At 24.7% G+C, this 16,862-nt stretch overlaps 2 protein-coding genes across 6 annotated transcripts in view; one reads left to right on the plus strand and one right to left on the minus strand.

Moving 5' to 3' along the window:
* LOC126895156 (protein tincar) overlaps positions 1 to 1,773 on the minus strand; it is a 35,159-nt gene extending 33,386 nt beyond the window's left edge. For both annotated transcript variants that reach the window (XM_050666699.1, XM_050666700.1), the window contains exon 1: positions 1,594 to 1,773. The gene's annotated coding sequence lies outside the window, so the exon portion shown is untranslated. The remainder of the gene's footprint in view (positions 1 to 1,593) is intronic.
* A 2,561-nt stretch (positions 1,774 to 4,334) lies between these two features.
* LOC126895193 (lachesin-like) overlaps positions 4,335 to 16,862 on the plus strand; it is a 30,659-nt gene continuing 18,131 nt past the window's right edge. For 2 of the 4 annotated variants that reach the window (XM_050666790.1, XM_050666792.1), the window contains exon 1: positions 4,335 to 4,401. In XM_050666790.1, the coding sequence (XP_050522747.1) occupies positions 4,338 to 4,401 (64 nt within the window). In that variant the 5' untranslated portion in view covers positions 4,335 to 4,337. Of the gene's footprint in view, positions 4,402 to 13,038; positions 13,816 to 15,950; positions 15,970 to 16,862 lie in introns of those variants that run through there. The other 2 variants (XM_050666793.1, XM_050666795.1) reach the window with 2 other exon arrangements.

The raw sequence follows: 16,862 nt of genomic DNA on the forward strand, positions 1-16,862 counted from the left end.
TTCCACTAATATAATATGAAGAGAGACTTAAAATAATGATTGTGTCTTTTTAATATTTCATAATAAATATTTTTTAAAACCAAATTATTTATAATCAAATATTTATTGTATACTTATATAACCATTAAAAGTTTTTCGCGTACATAACTAATGATTGAACTACTTAGTTATAATGAATTTTCATTACTATATTTTAATAAAGATATGAAGCTCAGGTAAATTTCAATGGCTCTAATTATTTATTAATTTAAAAAAAATTATAAGTAGCACTAAATTTTTATAAAAATCATTATATTCAAATAATTTGAGTCGAAATTGTTTAAAAATATTAAACACGTTTTACTAATTTACATGTTTATCGACAGTAACAGAATTGTACAAGAGACAGCTAAGTACTTTAAACTTAACTTCTCAAAAAAGTTTTTATCTTTTATACTTATTTGACGCAAGTAAAGAAGTTTCTTTAGATTGTGATAAAACTTTTATACAATTTTAAGTTTTGATAAATAATCTAAAGTTAGGTAAGAAGTTCAACATTTAATAAATTCAACAATTTGATAAATGCACATTCCAAACACAATGACTGCTATTATCGTTGTTAATACTAAATTAAATTCTCATACAAAACCTAATAATTTCTGTTTAGCTACTGTGTTCTATAAAATTCATGAATTAAATATTTTATTGTTAATTTAATATGAAATCATATGTTAGAAATGGAACTCTATAATTTTAATTCTTTAACGTTTCGAAATAGTGTTGTAAAATTAAAAACAAAAAATACACATATTCTTCAGTTTCAATATTTATAAATTTGAATTCTTAAGGTTTCAGGAACTTTTCTTCCCTCAAAATGTATGTGAAACACAGAGTACCAGATTTTCAGCTGATGCTGTTTTCTGAATCACAGATGTATAATATTACAAAAACGAATGCCTAAGTACAGCTAACAAAGAAGGAAAGGATTAAAAAATAGTTTTTGTAAATGAAAATATACTAAAATGAACTACCAGCTGTTACTAACAATTGAAAAGATGGAACATGTGATGAAATAAAAGCAGGGTCGCAAGATGCAGCATGTTGTTTGGGGTAAAATGAGCAAGAAGACGACAATTTTTAAAATTAACGTTCTTCGCAATATTTCTTTACAATGGTATACGAAAAAAATATTTTGACTGCTATGAGTGTAATGTTTATAAATTAAATTTAGCAATTAAAATAATTTATTCTAAGAAGCCATCCATTAATATTCGACAGTTACCAATGGTAATTAAGGTTTTAATTGATTTTAAAGGTTAGCTGTAATATTCTAGTCTTCGAAAAATCTGAGACAAGGAAGATTAAAAACTAAAAATGATTAATTTCTCTATGCTTTATGGTTATTCAATTTTAATACAACTAATATGTTTCTGTTTCTAATTATCAATTATGAGTCATAACAGAAAACGACCATTCTAAATAGATATGACACATAACAGTTTCCGGTCCCCAAAATTTAACAAATAATAGTACTGAACTACCGGACTTCTATATTATTGATACATATATGAAAGAAAAAAATAATTTTAGAAGTAATAAAATAAATTAACTTACAAATAAATAAATATCTGGTAGTAAGCAATTGAATCTTTGTACAAACGACGATATTTCCATCAAGGAGTTGTACAAGAAAATTCACAGCTATCCTTATAAAACTGAGTATTCATTATTCGTCAGGATAATTTTAAAAAAATGAACTACGTTACCGGCAAAAGACAACGAGACCGTACCAAACGCACTTCACAACTGTAATAACGATAACAGGCGGTGATGGTGACGGTTATATTTTGATTGTTATAGTGACCAACTGAGAGCGCCACATCACTACTATAATTATTCTTTCTTGTCGAATGTTTTTCTAATATATATACCAATAGATTGTACTCGTAGTATTTATATTTCCAAAAGAGTTTATGTATATTTGAACTAATTTAAAAATTTATTTAGGCATTCTTCTAAGAAGAGGATTTCACAATACCTTCAATAACGGTAGGAATAATAACGATTTTTTTATCAAAACTTACTAAATAAAAGTAACGAGAAAAAAATGTATGATGTATTTAGCCAACTGGGTCCAGGGTCACGAAAAGCACTTCGTTTGAATATCTATTTATCTATATAATATCTATTTGTATTAATAAATAATTATTAAAAAAATACGAAATTTATTACAGAAAATTCTCATTTATAAAAAATCTATAAACTATTTGAAATTGTAAATTAACGTAAAAATCCATAATTATTTCAAAAACAATTTTGAAAAGTTATTTTTTATAAATTGAAAAATTATGAAAAAATGTTTAAATTATTTTATATTCAAAGTTATTTAACGTTCAATTTATCTAAAATAAAAATAATTTAAATCTATAAACCTTAAGCTATTGTGCATTATATAGATGTAAGGTAGTAAAATTATAAGATGGCTAAATCTCATATTTCTCATTCTAAAAAACTATAAAATATAAAGTATACATATGAATTCTTAAGGAAGTTTGGCTCTCTCAAGTTTCCACCTTACACCTATGACAATTAAAATAAATTAAACTAACAAAACTTGGTTTTTAATAATACAATTTAGAAAATACTAAGCTAAATTGATTAAATTATTAAACGTATAAATATAAGTTTCACTATATTATAATATGATTTGAATATTGACTTCAAGCGGGTGAAATTAAAGACATACATTTTTATTTTATTTTAAGAACTAACTCAAACAGTGTAAAATACAATTTCAAATATTAATCCTCGACGTTTTATTGATAAAAAACAATCTTCTTAACTTTATCTAGTTATAAATGTAAAAAGCAATAAGTTTAGCTTATAACTATTAATCAATTTTATTTATTAAAATAATGACATGAAGAAATTTTTTTTTTTTAATCAACTTAGTTGTTGAAATGAATTAGGCATATTTATGAAATTAAAACAAAGCGTTTTAAAAATTTTAAGGGGGAGCAATTTTTAGATTAAATAAGTTTAGGTCGATTTATAATCAAAAAATTGAGCCCAAAATACATAATTTATAAGTTTTGAACCATATTTTTAATTTTAAAGACAAAAATATACCTATTTTTGTCTGTAATTAACTAATTTTTTTACAAATTATTTATTACTTTAAAAACTAAATTAATGGCAAAAATCTAATTGCATATTTGAAATTAAAAGTAAAAATTGGTTTAGGAAAATATATTTTCGTCTCTGATGAAAATTGCTAATTGACCAGTATTATTAGTGAGAGGTACATACCAAAATATCTTCTGCGTTATTTTGGTGTTATAAACTTTATGGATTTTTTGACACTTTTCTAATGATTTTCAGGGAACTTGATATAAGTAACATAAATTTTAACTATTGAAGGTATTTAAATAAATTTAGATTGATTTCGAAGAATTGGCTACATCGTCTTGCATGACACGTGCACATCTAATCAGCCCCGTCTGCAAAAACATCAAGTTATATTACATCTATATGTATATAATAAATTTAACTAAAACGTGTCTTATTGATGCTTTTGTTTAACTTGTTTAAAACAAATTAAAGCTTAATTGAAATTGTATACAGAGTTAATGTGAGCACTTTAATCGATTTATAAAGATATTCTAGTCTCTCTCAAATGATGTTTCTATCTAAATAAATATAATAAATTTAAAATTAGAGAGTTGAAAACAAAACATTAACAGGTTAAAAAATATTCATACAATTATTTAAGTTGAGGAAATTAAAATTTTTAAATTTTAAAAAATATATCGAAAATTTTGTTATGGTAATGGATGATATTTTTTCATTAAAACATATGCTAATAGAATATAAAGACCAGAGGCAGCAAAAGCAATATTAATTCTTATGGTTAAGGCTTTTATTAGGGGTCTAAAATATATATGTTTTATAGAAATGCTTTATAATTAAAATAACAAGCAATGATTGTCCAACACATTTTTAAAGAGAGTGTGGGCTTTATATCAATTTTTGTTGATTTGGGACAGAAAAGTTTACTATAATGCGTCTTTAAATACTAATACAATATCTTAATTTTTTTTTTTAACATAATGCCTAAATATTTTAAACTTGTAAAATACTTAAGAATATAAATTATTCTTTTTTATGAGGATGTCTGGTCATTGAATATTCAAAGTTCAAATAGAAAATGTATAATGTACGCGTGTAAAGCACACACGTGCTATTTTAGACAACTTGTTTCCTTGACGACCTCAACAACGTTGCGACGACGCTAAACTAATTCGCTAACACTTGTACTTGCACTTCTATGTATTCTGATAGTCGTTCACCATCTCGCGATGGGTACGTTTCGCACATGCATCTTCTTACTAATTTGGATACACGGAATCATCAGTAGAATAGGTCAGTGAAATTTTTTTACTCTGTATTTTATTTTTTATCTAAAATAACAAAAAAAAATCATATAAAATAAAACGTTAAATGATTTGCTTGACATAGGGAATTACAATTAAATGTGTTGCAAACATTAGAGTTCACAGGATTTTTTCAGAAGAGGATATCACGACGTAAATGAGTTAATGATCATTTTTTTAAATCAAATATTATTGATAAAAATGATAATAATAATATTATAAATTTGATAAGTATATAATTTTTTTAATATGTTTGGCAAATGTACAAATTTGACAACATTTTTTTATTATTTGAAAACAGACTTTTACCAATCATAAAAAGTTATCAAAGTAATTAATAGCATCTATTTAAGGGTATGTCAAAACAATCTATCACCCTCCTTCAATATTGCTATAATTAGAAATATTTTGATCAAATTTATAAAGAAATTCAAGCTTACAGCATTAAATTTAAATTGCACACGTTTTTATGTATATTATACATTAATTATAATTAAAGTAGTCAGTAAAAAAAATAGAATAATTTTTTTTTATGAGACAGTTAAAGCTAGTTTATCTAGTGACTAGCTGCCGAACTCTTTTAAATAAAAGCACTCCTCTTTTATTTTTATAAATTGATTCGATTCTACACAAAATCGTTTAGAAACATTTCCCACGCAATAACTGTTTCAAACACGCTAAAGAACCTCAAAGACTATTTTCTTTAAAAATAAAACCTTTTAATCAAAAAATAAATTGAACTGCCGCATGAGTTTGCAAGGTATATCGAAAACATATTAACGTTCTTTATGGTGGTATACAGGTGGTAAAAACGAATATGTTAAGTTAAACAATTTATACAATACGTTACGATAAACAAATGAAGTGAAACATCTAAAATAAAGTAGTGCACGTCAAAGGTGAATATCCAAAGGTGTTATTAAAGAAACAGTGCTCGTCACGAACCACTCATTTCAACTTTAAATTTTAATAACTACACCTCATTAAGTAGTACTTGGAAGGCTGAAAGTGCTTTAATATTTTCCAACAAAATATGAAACTAGTAAATTAAAAGTTCATTTTTTTGTTCAACAGACATAAACAATCAATCCCATCCTCATAACATTGATATTAGATAAAATACATAACCGATCTGTTTTTCAATAATAAATGTAACGGTTATTCTTCAATACTGTACAAGGCGCAAAAAAAACTGAAAACCCAACAAAACTAAATTTTTGAGTCATTATACTAAAAAAGATTATTATTTTTAATATTTTAGCTTCAATAGGAAGCTGATATGGTATTAATTTTATTTTGATGTATTTGTAGCTGTCAACACTTTTTCTTAGTGTCACTGGACTGATTTAACTAAATGATACATTAAAAGATCATAAATCGTATCTAGTTGAAGTTATTACTTTTAAAAATTGAAAACATTTCCCGTAAATGGTGAAAATACTCAAAAAAATACGATTTCTGAAATACTATACTGTAAATTAAAAAAAAAAGATTTGTCCCTACGATTTGTGTTAAATGTGCAAATGGCCTCAGAAGTTTTTTACAGTTTTTAATGCCAATCTAATGAGTCTATTAAAAAAAAGGCTACTCTTACCAAAACAAATTGTTTAAGTAACCAATAGCTTATAATATTGCTATTTGATTTTCATAACTGAGATAATAATTAACTATAGAAGATCAGAATAATCAAGTTAAGAAAATTAATTTTCTTTTTTCGAAAAATACATGTTAACAATTATGATACACGTTTGCCATTGAGATGACAAAATATATAATAACTTTAACTTATCTCCTTAAGAATTAAAATATTAAATTATTGAATATTAATTTTATACTAAAATTTCGTTTAATTATATTATGTTAAATATCATTTTGAAATTACTACTCTCATAAATATGTTTCAATTAATAAATTATCGGATATTTGTAGTAATAACATAGGATTACAGTAATTTCACAGTCAACAATATTTAGGTGAATTGTCAGTGGAATCTTGACACTAATTCTGAATCTAGCTTCAGATTTTTTTCATTCAAATCTATCAATTTATAGAGTCGGCTGGTGATAAGACCCGGATATTGTCTTTTTCTATCACTAGTCATTTCCCGGCCGTACTCTTCCTCCTGCTTAGTTATAAATATGTCAATAACATACGAGATACTGATCCAAAAGTTGTTATTATGCAGTCATTTTCTTAATTAGATCATTATCTATTAAATATAAAAGTTAATTATGTATGATGCCATTACAAAAATAAAGTAGACACCCATGTAAGGTATAAGGGATGAACATAAAAAATACTTTATAATTCATAAATTAAAAAAAAAAAAAAAAATGTACCTATAAACGAAATATAAAAATCTCAATGTTATTTTTATTATTTGATTAATTAAGTGGTTCATCATAAATGAAAATTATAATTTAATCTCTTAAAGTTTAACTATATGTAGGTTAAATGTATAATTTATTAAAATATAATATCTATGCAAATAATCACAAAATGTGATTTTTTTACGAGAACGAATTTGTAAATAAAAAAACATAACATTTGAAGCAACACTACGGATTTCATGTCAATACTGATAGATTATTTAAATCTCTGTTTAAATTTCAACATCATATTATTCATGACACACTGATCTGTTGTTTTAAAAATAGATAAACCGCTCGAAAGAGATAAGGGTACCAGAGGTTGATTAAACTATGTGGTTGGCTCTCACATAAAACAATTTTTATTATAAAAATAATTGAAAAGTTCAGAATATTTAACTTGCCTCTTAAGTTTACAATTTTGAGCGTTTCATGTAAAAAATGCATTCCAAAAAAATTTCACCAACTTTCTTCAGTCACATTCATATAGAATCATTTAAAGACATTAATGTTAATTACTTCAAGAAATTAATCTATACTGGTTTCAAATTTGACTTGCTTCAATTATCCCAGGTCCTAGCCATATTAGATATTTTTTAAGTACAATAATTATTTTTCGAATTTGTAAATAAAATCAAGAAACAAAATTAAAATTCTAGTTAACTTGTACTAATTTACTAAATGAGTAAAAAAATGTGAGATGTATGTGTGAGGTATGACCTTTTATAAATTTTATTAAATATTATTACTAATAAATACTCTAGAATGTGTAGTTATACAATACAAATAACTTATTTTAATATTTAAATGTTTTAGTTTATTATACCTAAGGTAATCATACGAGTAGCAGGAAAATAAATGTGTATATTTATTTTTATGAGCAATAGAATATTACAAAGAAGTGTTTGGCGTTTCTGTTTTTGACGTGATTGTACTCGGGTTTACATTTATAACATTATTGGTTGACTTTTATTTTAACTTTATTTGGAAATATATTACTAAGTAAAAGTTTGTACAGCTTCAAAGAAATTATTTTTTATGGCTTGTACAAAATATTGAAAACGAAATTTAAACTACGGTGATTAAGCACGTGTACTGCAAATAGCAAATATTAGTTATAATAATTGTATGATTATATTATATTCAAAAATAAAAATAAAATTTGGAATAAAGGTTTGACGCAATCTGAACAAATTTATACGATCATACTTATTTTTTCTCACTCCAAAAAAAAAAATATATATATATATAACAAAAATTTAAGTTTTATAATTTTTATTATGTATAGGACGCTTCTGAAATAAACCCAATGTTCTTATATTCATAATGTATAACTATTAAAAATCATGAATTTTATTTTCATCTAAAATTTCAGTTTTTAAATTTAAATATTGTGATTATAAAAAATAAAATAAAATAGAACGTTTTATTACAATCTCTTTAAGATAGCCTTTGGAAAAAGTTAAATATGCATAAATATTCTTCTGGTGTACTTAAGTGACTGAATGAGCCAATTAACCATAAATTTTGTAGATAAGGCGTAAGAAACATTATGCATATTACATGGGTAAGATTCAGTATGTGATTATTTCATGGATACTTACATTTCAGATGTTCAAAATGAGCATGACAGTACAATAACAGTAAAAAATGAATCAAATAAAATACGCGCAGACGGTTATTTTTTCTTGCAACAAACGCCGTGATCTTATTGTATAATGTTTCCTTCCGCTCAAAATGCATAAAATATTATTTTTTGATTGAACCTTCGTGGCGCATTCTCCATCTTACATTAATTACATAGAATATTTCAGTATTCTACTATTGCTCAACGTGTATCATTTCTCTCGTTAAATTATCATAATTTTGCTCAGCTGTGGGTATATTGAGTTTTTACAAACCGTCTGGATATTGTAGTTCATAAAGAATTTAAACATTTTCTTGTAACAAGTTGTTCTCTTTTGATTAGTCAACAAATTATTAAACCAGGTACATTAGCCATTGGTACATAAAACTTATTATAAAATCGGTATAGTCCAATGAAAATCTTAGATCTTGCTAGTAAAGATGATAATACCAATTTAATTTATTCATAATTGTTATCACTTTTATGCAAATAAATTGTGTTCCACTAAGTACTTGAACGAATGATTTAGTACACGTGTGTAAATCAATATAAATGGTCTCATAAAATTTTCTTTCGTAGAGTAACGTTATTAGTAGCGCAGTAAAGCAAAGCAGTTTTCGTAGCAATAGCAGAAGACTATAATGTGTGCCATGTTGGTGGAGTTATTGTTTGGCATGCAAACAATACATTGGCTTCTGATACACGCATAAAACAACAAAATTCACCTGTTTATTAGTAAACGTCACCTACATATTATTATGCGAGTATGAGCATTACCCTGGTAAAATTCATCGTGGGCTGATACATTCTTGGTTGTCAAAATTTAGCAAAAGAGAAGTTTTGTATTGTTACCGAGGTCTTTACAACCGTCAAATTAACGCCCTTATAAACGAGATAATTTTCGACGTGTTTCCTTTTATTATATTCATGCACAATAATTAATTGTATCTATACATATACGTTTAAGGTGAAACTTTGATTAAAAATAAAGCAAGTGTATACGAACAGGATTCTTTCCGCCTATGCTTTTGCATCTCACTCGCTTCTAACTAATACTTCATTCGTGTTTAGCTAAAACCGATTTCAATGTTCTATAAACAATATACACAGGCCATGTGAATATGTGCGCTTTGATGAATTATGTATTTATATAAAATAAAAATATCTTCATCATCTACAGAGCAAACGTTATAGCAATGTCATGTAGAATTAAAGCCGAAGATTTTTCGTGGTATAATTAGAACAGAAAAAGTATGAAAATTGTCTCGTTGATTGGCTTTTTAAGTTTTGTACAAGTTCATCTAAAATACTCAATAGTTGCGAAGAAAGGGGTACATAATTACCTTTACAGCGTACGACACTGAATACGAATTAAACTACCCAGGACCATAAATCGCAAAGTAAAAAGTTTTAGTTGTTAACAGCTAATAATAAACGATTGATCTTTGATAATATATTTTACAATAATATATAGAAAAATTAAAAAAACAAACTGAACTTCTATTTTAAAAGCGAATTTTTAAATAAATTAAAATTAATTAATTAAATACTTCTCAGGTTTTAGTAAAAATATTATAGATTTATAGTAAAATAATACTACTTATCAATAACTCTGAACTTAAAAACGTGTACATTAATATTTATGGATTATAAATGAAATAGTGACAATTGTAGAATATTAATTCTCAATAAATAAATTACTATTATTCTTTGGTGACTTAAAATTGATTTTTTTCTAGGATCTGAATATTTTAGTGCCGTACATTTCTTGCAAGGTATGAAAAATTCACTTAGTATAATATCTGACTTAATCGGTATTTAAATCGTGTATCTACTAAAAATAGTCATGCGAAAAAATAATTATCCAATAGTTGAACAGCTGTATAATAACAGTTAACACCTCCCAATTCAAATCCTTGAAAGTTGTTGATATTGTCCTTAGTGGTGATCATTAATCTAAACGTCGTAACTGGTTAATACTTGGATTCTAATGATTAAATTACTTTCGGTATATTATCAAATCAAATGTCTTTTCTCTTTTAATTTACTTTTATGACAAGTGTAAATCTAATTTATTTTTACCTCATATTAACTATAGAGTACTGAAAGTATTCGACAGAGATGATAGCCTTGACAATCTAATGTGTCATCCGAATTTCTTGTAGCTGACCTTATAGAAGTTTTAGTACTTTAGGTCAAAATAACCGTATTTGCCGGTAGCTATAGTATATTGAATTAAGCTATGGCTTTTCCTACACTAGTATATCATGGAAATCCCGTAAAGTAGTGAATGAAGTTTTTATTTTTATTAAGGTAAATGCTAAACACGTAGTCAATTCATCAATTTTATGTTACCTTCTTTCTTCTACCTTCTACAAATATAACAAATCTTCACTCATTTTGATCACCATTTAGTAGAATTATTTTTTTATTGAACTTAAATAAGTTACTATAATAAACTCATGATTTTTAACCATTCTAATTGACATAGTCAAAGGAAAACTTTAAGACTGAAACCTTGAGAGTTCAGATTATAGCTTTATAAATACAAGCTTCATAAAATTTAAATCATACTTTGATCTAATTTAATCAAGTAAAAAAAATTTGGAACTACATAACGAATAATATCTAAAAATAATAAATTATTTAAGAATGTGATTTTTTTGTAGTCTAATGAAGTAACTTTTGGATTATTGACGTTTTAAAACCATTAAAATATAGTATTTATAAAACTAAAAGATCGGCAAATTAATGTAAATAATTAACTTGAGTTAAGTTCAGTTAAATAGATAAAATGTCAATAAGTTAATAGTCAAAATTTTCTAAATTTCACTGTTAGAAGTTACAAAAAAAAAAAAAAAAAAGTAAACTTAACTCAGTTAAATAAAGTTTATACATTTTTTAATCTGTTTGAGGATCACATAAAGAGTGATATATTTTTTTTCCTGATTTCTTAATTTATGAAGAGTTCTAATACAACTATAGGGCTTAATCCATAATTTCAAAAATTGCTCTCCCTTAATAAATCACAGAATTACAATTTTTGCTGAAAAAATATTAATAAGGGTTGAGTAAAAGTCAATTTATTCCAGCTTTATACTTTTACCTAAGATAAGTAATTGTAATATATATATCATTATAATCGAATGTCTACAAATTAGTATATTCATAAACATACACTATTTAAGCTCTTTGAGTTATTTTTAGAACTTTTTTTAAATCTGGAATACTTGAATGAATTTTTCAATAATAATTATTTTTATCACATAAAAGTATATCAATATTGAGTATATTTTATGTTAATTTATCTTAGGATAATAATATTTTTAATTAAGAAACGTAAATCACAGATTTTAGTATTTAGTATTATTTTGGGTTATTTTAATTGTAATCGTGTATGTTGCGTTTAAAGCCAGACATTTCTACAACAAAAATAATTTTAGCTTGATATTTACCAAATTAACTAAAAAATGTAATGTTATTTCAACGGTAAATTAAAAAATGAACTAGTCAAGTTTGAAAGTTAATAAATAATAATAATTTAACTAGTTAATACTCACCTTTGGTATAACTAATAATAAAAAAATTATTTAATTTTAATCATTTAATTTTGTTTTTGGCTTTACAACTAAAACTGTCTATCTTTTTTGCTTTTTCTTGATTCAAATACATAAAGTGATTTTAAAAGAGACATGTTATTTAATTCTAAAACATAGTATATAATTAAACTCGTATGGTTTTAATGTTAATAAACGCATTAAAATTCATCTTTAAGTCAAATCATTAAGAAAAACCATTCATTACTATATATTTTAAAACGTAATTCTAAATATATCATCATTATTATCTGATAATAAAATGTATTATAAAATATAATGCGATTTAATGACCAAACTTAGAAAATAATGATGAAAGGTATGTAAATTTTAATTTTGCTTAAATAAATTCAAATTGATAATTAGATGGAATAAAATTAAATAGTAAATTTTAAGAAACGGAAACAAATTTTATCAAACGAACAATCAAAGATTTTTTCGTTGGAACAGCTGTTTTCAAAATATAACATAATGATTATTGGTAAGGATAAAAAGCGGAAGAGGTAGCAAAATTAAGGAGGGAGTACTATAAATGTCTCGAGAAGTCATAACGATTAAAAGTTCTGTTATATTCTGAAAAAATTAATTAAAAGATCCGACATTTAGTTTAAGTTTAGCCAATATCGTTGGAAAATAATTTTACGTACTATTTTGTAAAAACTATTACCATCATAAAATTGAAAAATTATTCCAAAAAAAAATCTTTAATTTGCAAAGCAAAAGGAAGTACTTTAGTCTTACTTAATTGATGCCTATGTTATTCTTCAACTTGTTTGCCTAAGATTTTTGTCTCTTTATTTTCACGAGGCCAAAGATATAGTAATAATAAATATTGCTGCACATAAATATTCTGAATTGTTTTTTTCACGAATAGTATCAATTATAATAAATAATAATATATAATCAATATCAAGTAATACAATGGTTATTTTTAAATACATATAAAGTAGGTTTAAATGTGACCTACAATATTAGTTTAAATATTACACATATTTCACGTGAAGGTGTTTTGAATACTAATATCAAGTGTTTATTTTAAATTCTGAGAGGATTTTGGTAAGGAAAATGTATACGCTAACTTTATTTGAAAATTTATTATTTCCCTATCATCTGTCAACACACTCGTCCCAAGAGTAGCTCGCAAATGCAGATTGAGACCTATCAGGGCAAACCCCCTCGGACGATAAAAAAAAAAAAAAAAAAAAAGAAAATATAACCGGAAACTTTGCTCCCTGTGTGAAAATACTTTTGAAAGTTTTTAGAAGATTTATACCAACGCATTTGTCCTGAAATTACCAAGCCCAGGACGGCGGTACATAAATAGAAACACAGACCTGGGGAAATACTCAGAGGCCTTGAAATTCCTTTTGTTTATACTTAACTAATTAGCACTGGCAGACGATGAAGCAAACTTTATGGAAATTTACTTCGCCAGCAGTAACGTTTACCCGCCCTGCGCTTCAGCTTTTAATAATATAGTCTAGCGGTCGGTAATTCGTATGTATACACCGTGCAGTCACTTAATGGACAGTAATACACCACTCGCCGTTGCATTCGCCAATGAAATAATAAGGTTATTCTCGATAGAATTGCAACGAGCAAACATCATCGATGAACCCTCCGATGCTATAAAATCGTTAAGAACTCTATTCCGGATGATCATTTTAGTGCCGCTGTTATTGCAGACTCCACAAAACTACTACTTGCGTTTCTCCGCGTTATAATGCGCTAAGTCGTACACGATATGAATACCAAATTAAATGCAGAATCAAACGGTTTTTAATGAAATTATATTTTCAACTATTATAAGAGTAAGTTTATTTTCTAGAATTTTGTTTAATTAAATCTGACTAATGGAGTTATTTCCCTGCCAGTGGTACATTAAAAAAATATATTATTTTATAAAATTTAATATGAAATAGTTGTTTTATCTGTACTAGCTGTATAGCTTTTCATTATTTTCTAATAATTTATTATTTAGCTTAATGAATTATCAATGAATAGTTTAAAAAGTATAATTGACGTTTGTTTTTAAAAAGTAAAGTTTAACCTAAGCAATGTTTTTAATTGACTTTTTTATTTTACTTTTTAGTTTTTAGTTTACTATAGCTGATAGGTTCATTTAAAAATCAACATCTTTTTTACAAAAAAATGTATAATGTTCTACTTTATTTCTAAAAAATAATAATATGAAAACGCAACGTGAAATAATAAATTTAAAATGGCATGTCTTAATAATCAAATATAATTTTATTTTATAAAAGTACATCTGTAATTGACGTGAAAAAACATGAAATAGTAAAATTAAGTTTATCAAAAAATTATAAAAACGTTATTTAAAACATATTGAGATTTAAATTAAACAGGTTCATGTTTTATAAATCTAAACGAAAACAATAAAAAAATAACAATAAGCACATAAATATTTAATATACTGTCAGGTATAATTATACTTGACCCAACTATGCCACGTCACCACTGTGCCATGACCCCCTGTGCTGGGTTTTTTTAAATATAATCCTAACATATATTGTTATATTGTAAAAATTGGTTAAAAAATAATAGTACAAAATATTTTGCAAATCATAAGTTATATGAGTTGTCAGTTAGATCTGTTCCACCTGTGCAGTGTGTAATACATCTAACTACAACTCATTTAATTTTTTATTTCATAAATATTTAGTTTTAATTTTTTTTTGACAATTTTTGCATTCTTAGATAACGTTAAAGGATATATTTTAAATCTGTTCAAATTAAAAAAAAGTTTTTTTTCCCCCCAAACCTAAAATTGGATAATAGGATAAAATGAAGCATTTTCTGAGATTTTATCTTCCTAATTTTTTTTATTAAACTGCTCATTAACAATTGATTTTTACATATAATTAACATACATATTATATATCATATTAATATTAGCTATATAAAATTAACACTTGATATCTCATCCTAAAATAGGGATTAGTTTAAAATAAGTAATTAATAATAGAATTATTTTAAAGTTAAAATATTATTTCTAATTTTTAGTTGAACAATTTTTGGAACAGACGAATGATTCAATAATTACAACTACAAAAGTAAGATGACGTGATAAAAAAAGTATTAATGAACATAATATCAAAAATGTTATAATAAATTTCAATTTATGATGATGTCATATTTATGAGTATAATTATGTAAACGAAGGCTTAAGATATTTTGAGAGAGGAGGTTAAATAGATAAATATTTACTTTATCTTTTTAATATATTTTAATTATAAGTAATATAAATGCCTCAATAAGATATTAGAGCAGTTGCGGTTTCTACCATAAGTGGATCAAATAAATCAAAATACATCCCTAGACAAATTAGATAATTCTGTTAGTTAATATTATTAGTTTACTATACATTTTTTTTTAATCACACATTAATTATTTAGAGAAAATCACTATTATTATTGCGTTAAATTTATGTCATTATACTAGTAAAGATTCTAGTTGACTACAAGACTGGGTAGTCTTAGTCAAACAATTTATTTAGCAATTGTTAGATTTTGTTTAGAAAGGCTATGCTCTAAAATCTCCTTAACGCCTCAATTCACTTAATTACTATTATGTTCTAAATTATTGCTTTGGATATAAAGCTAATTCAAATAACAATATTAAAAGTTATCATAATATTTCAAATATTATATTTGATAACACTGTTTTTATCATTTTTTTTTACTTTTGTAGTTGTAATCAGTAAAAGCATTCGTCTGATCAAAATGTTTCAAGTAACACTTAAAAATAATTTTATTAAATTTAAAATAAATGTATTTTGAATTTTTTATCTTAAAAGTAATCGATATTTTAGAATGTCATGTTTATTGTTAATTTTATTATTATGATATAGCTTAATTTATAATTTTATATGTTCATGGATCAATTCATTAACTATATATATATATGTTGAGTAAAATTTTCAATATATAATCACATACCGGCAAGTAAGATTTGATAGTTTGTTACTGGTATTTCTACAAAATTTCCTAAGAAATAGTAAAATGTTAAATGTAACTTTTATGCCATTACATTGATGCATTTTTCTTAATTTTTATCAATTTAAAATATTTTATAGTGCTTTATTATAACTGTAATTTAAAATGTATATATCTTGGGAGGAAATAATAAAATACTAATTAAATAAAACCGGATAAAAACAATTTAAGAAATTACTTTGGTTTGATAAAACCGTTAACCATTTCAATTCATCAAATATTTGCAATTTCAAATTCCGTATTGGATGATTTATTTAAAAATGAAATGACATCTAAACAAAAAAATTATTACTTATAAAAATACAAATATAATCACGTAGAATTGTAGCAAGAATCATTAAACCGACAATGTTCGATGTACTTTGTTAAGACTTCATTTGCTAAAAAAAAGATAATCTTGACAAAATGTAACTTGTATCACACCTAATGATATTTACAATAAAACATATCTTAAAGGATTAATCGAGATTTTTATGGTAGAATAATTATATTTGTTGTACTATAACTAATCTGCAGATTTTTTAATTTTAAAATATAAAAAGAAATCATTAATATTAATCATCATTAATTACAATTTTAAATATGATAATATTTAGTTAAATTAAAAACCTAATAGTCTATAAAATTTACAAGATTTTGCATTCTCCTATATCGAAATATACTATTATTTTTTTACTAATAAAAATATTTTATGTATGAAACTACGTGGTAAACCTTATAGAATGTTATTTTTTTTAACAATACACTATATTTTATTATTTGTTAGTATTATTACACAAATTTTATAATACTTTTATTTAAAGCGTTTAAAATTAATGAAAAAGAAAACAAACTTCCTACAA

This window comes from Daktulosphaira vitifoliae, unplaced genomic scaffold, assembly GCF_025091365.1.
Source record: "Daktulosphaira vitifoliae isolate Bord-2020 unplaced genomic scaffold, ASM2509136v1 Scaffold_1, whole genome shotgun sequence".
Taxonomy (NCBI): Eukaryota; Metazoa; Arthropoda; class Insecta; order Hemiptera; family Phylloxeridae; genus Daktulosphaira; species Daktulosphaira vitifoliae.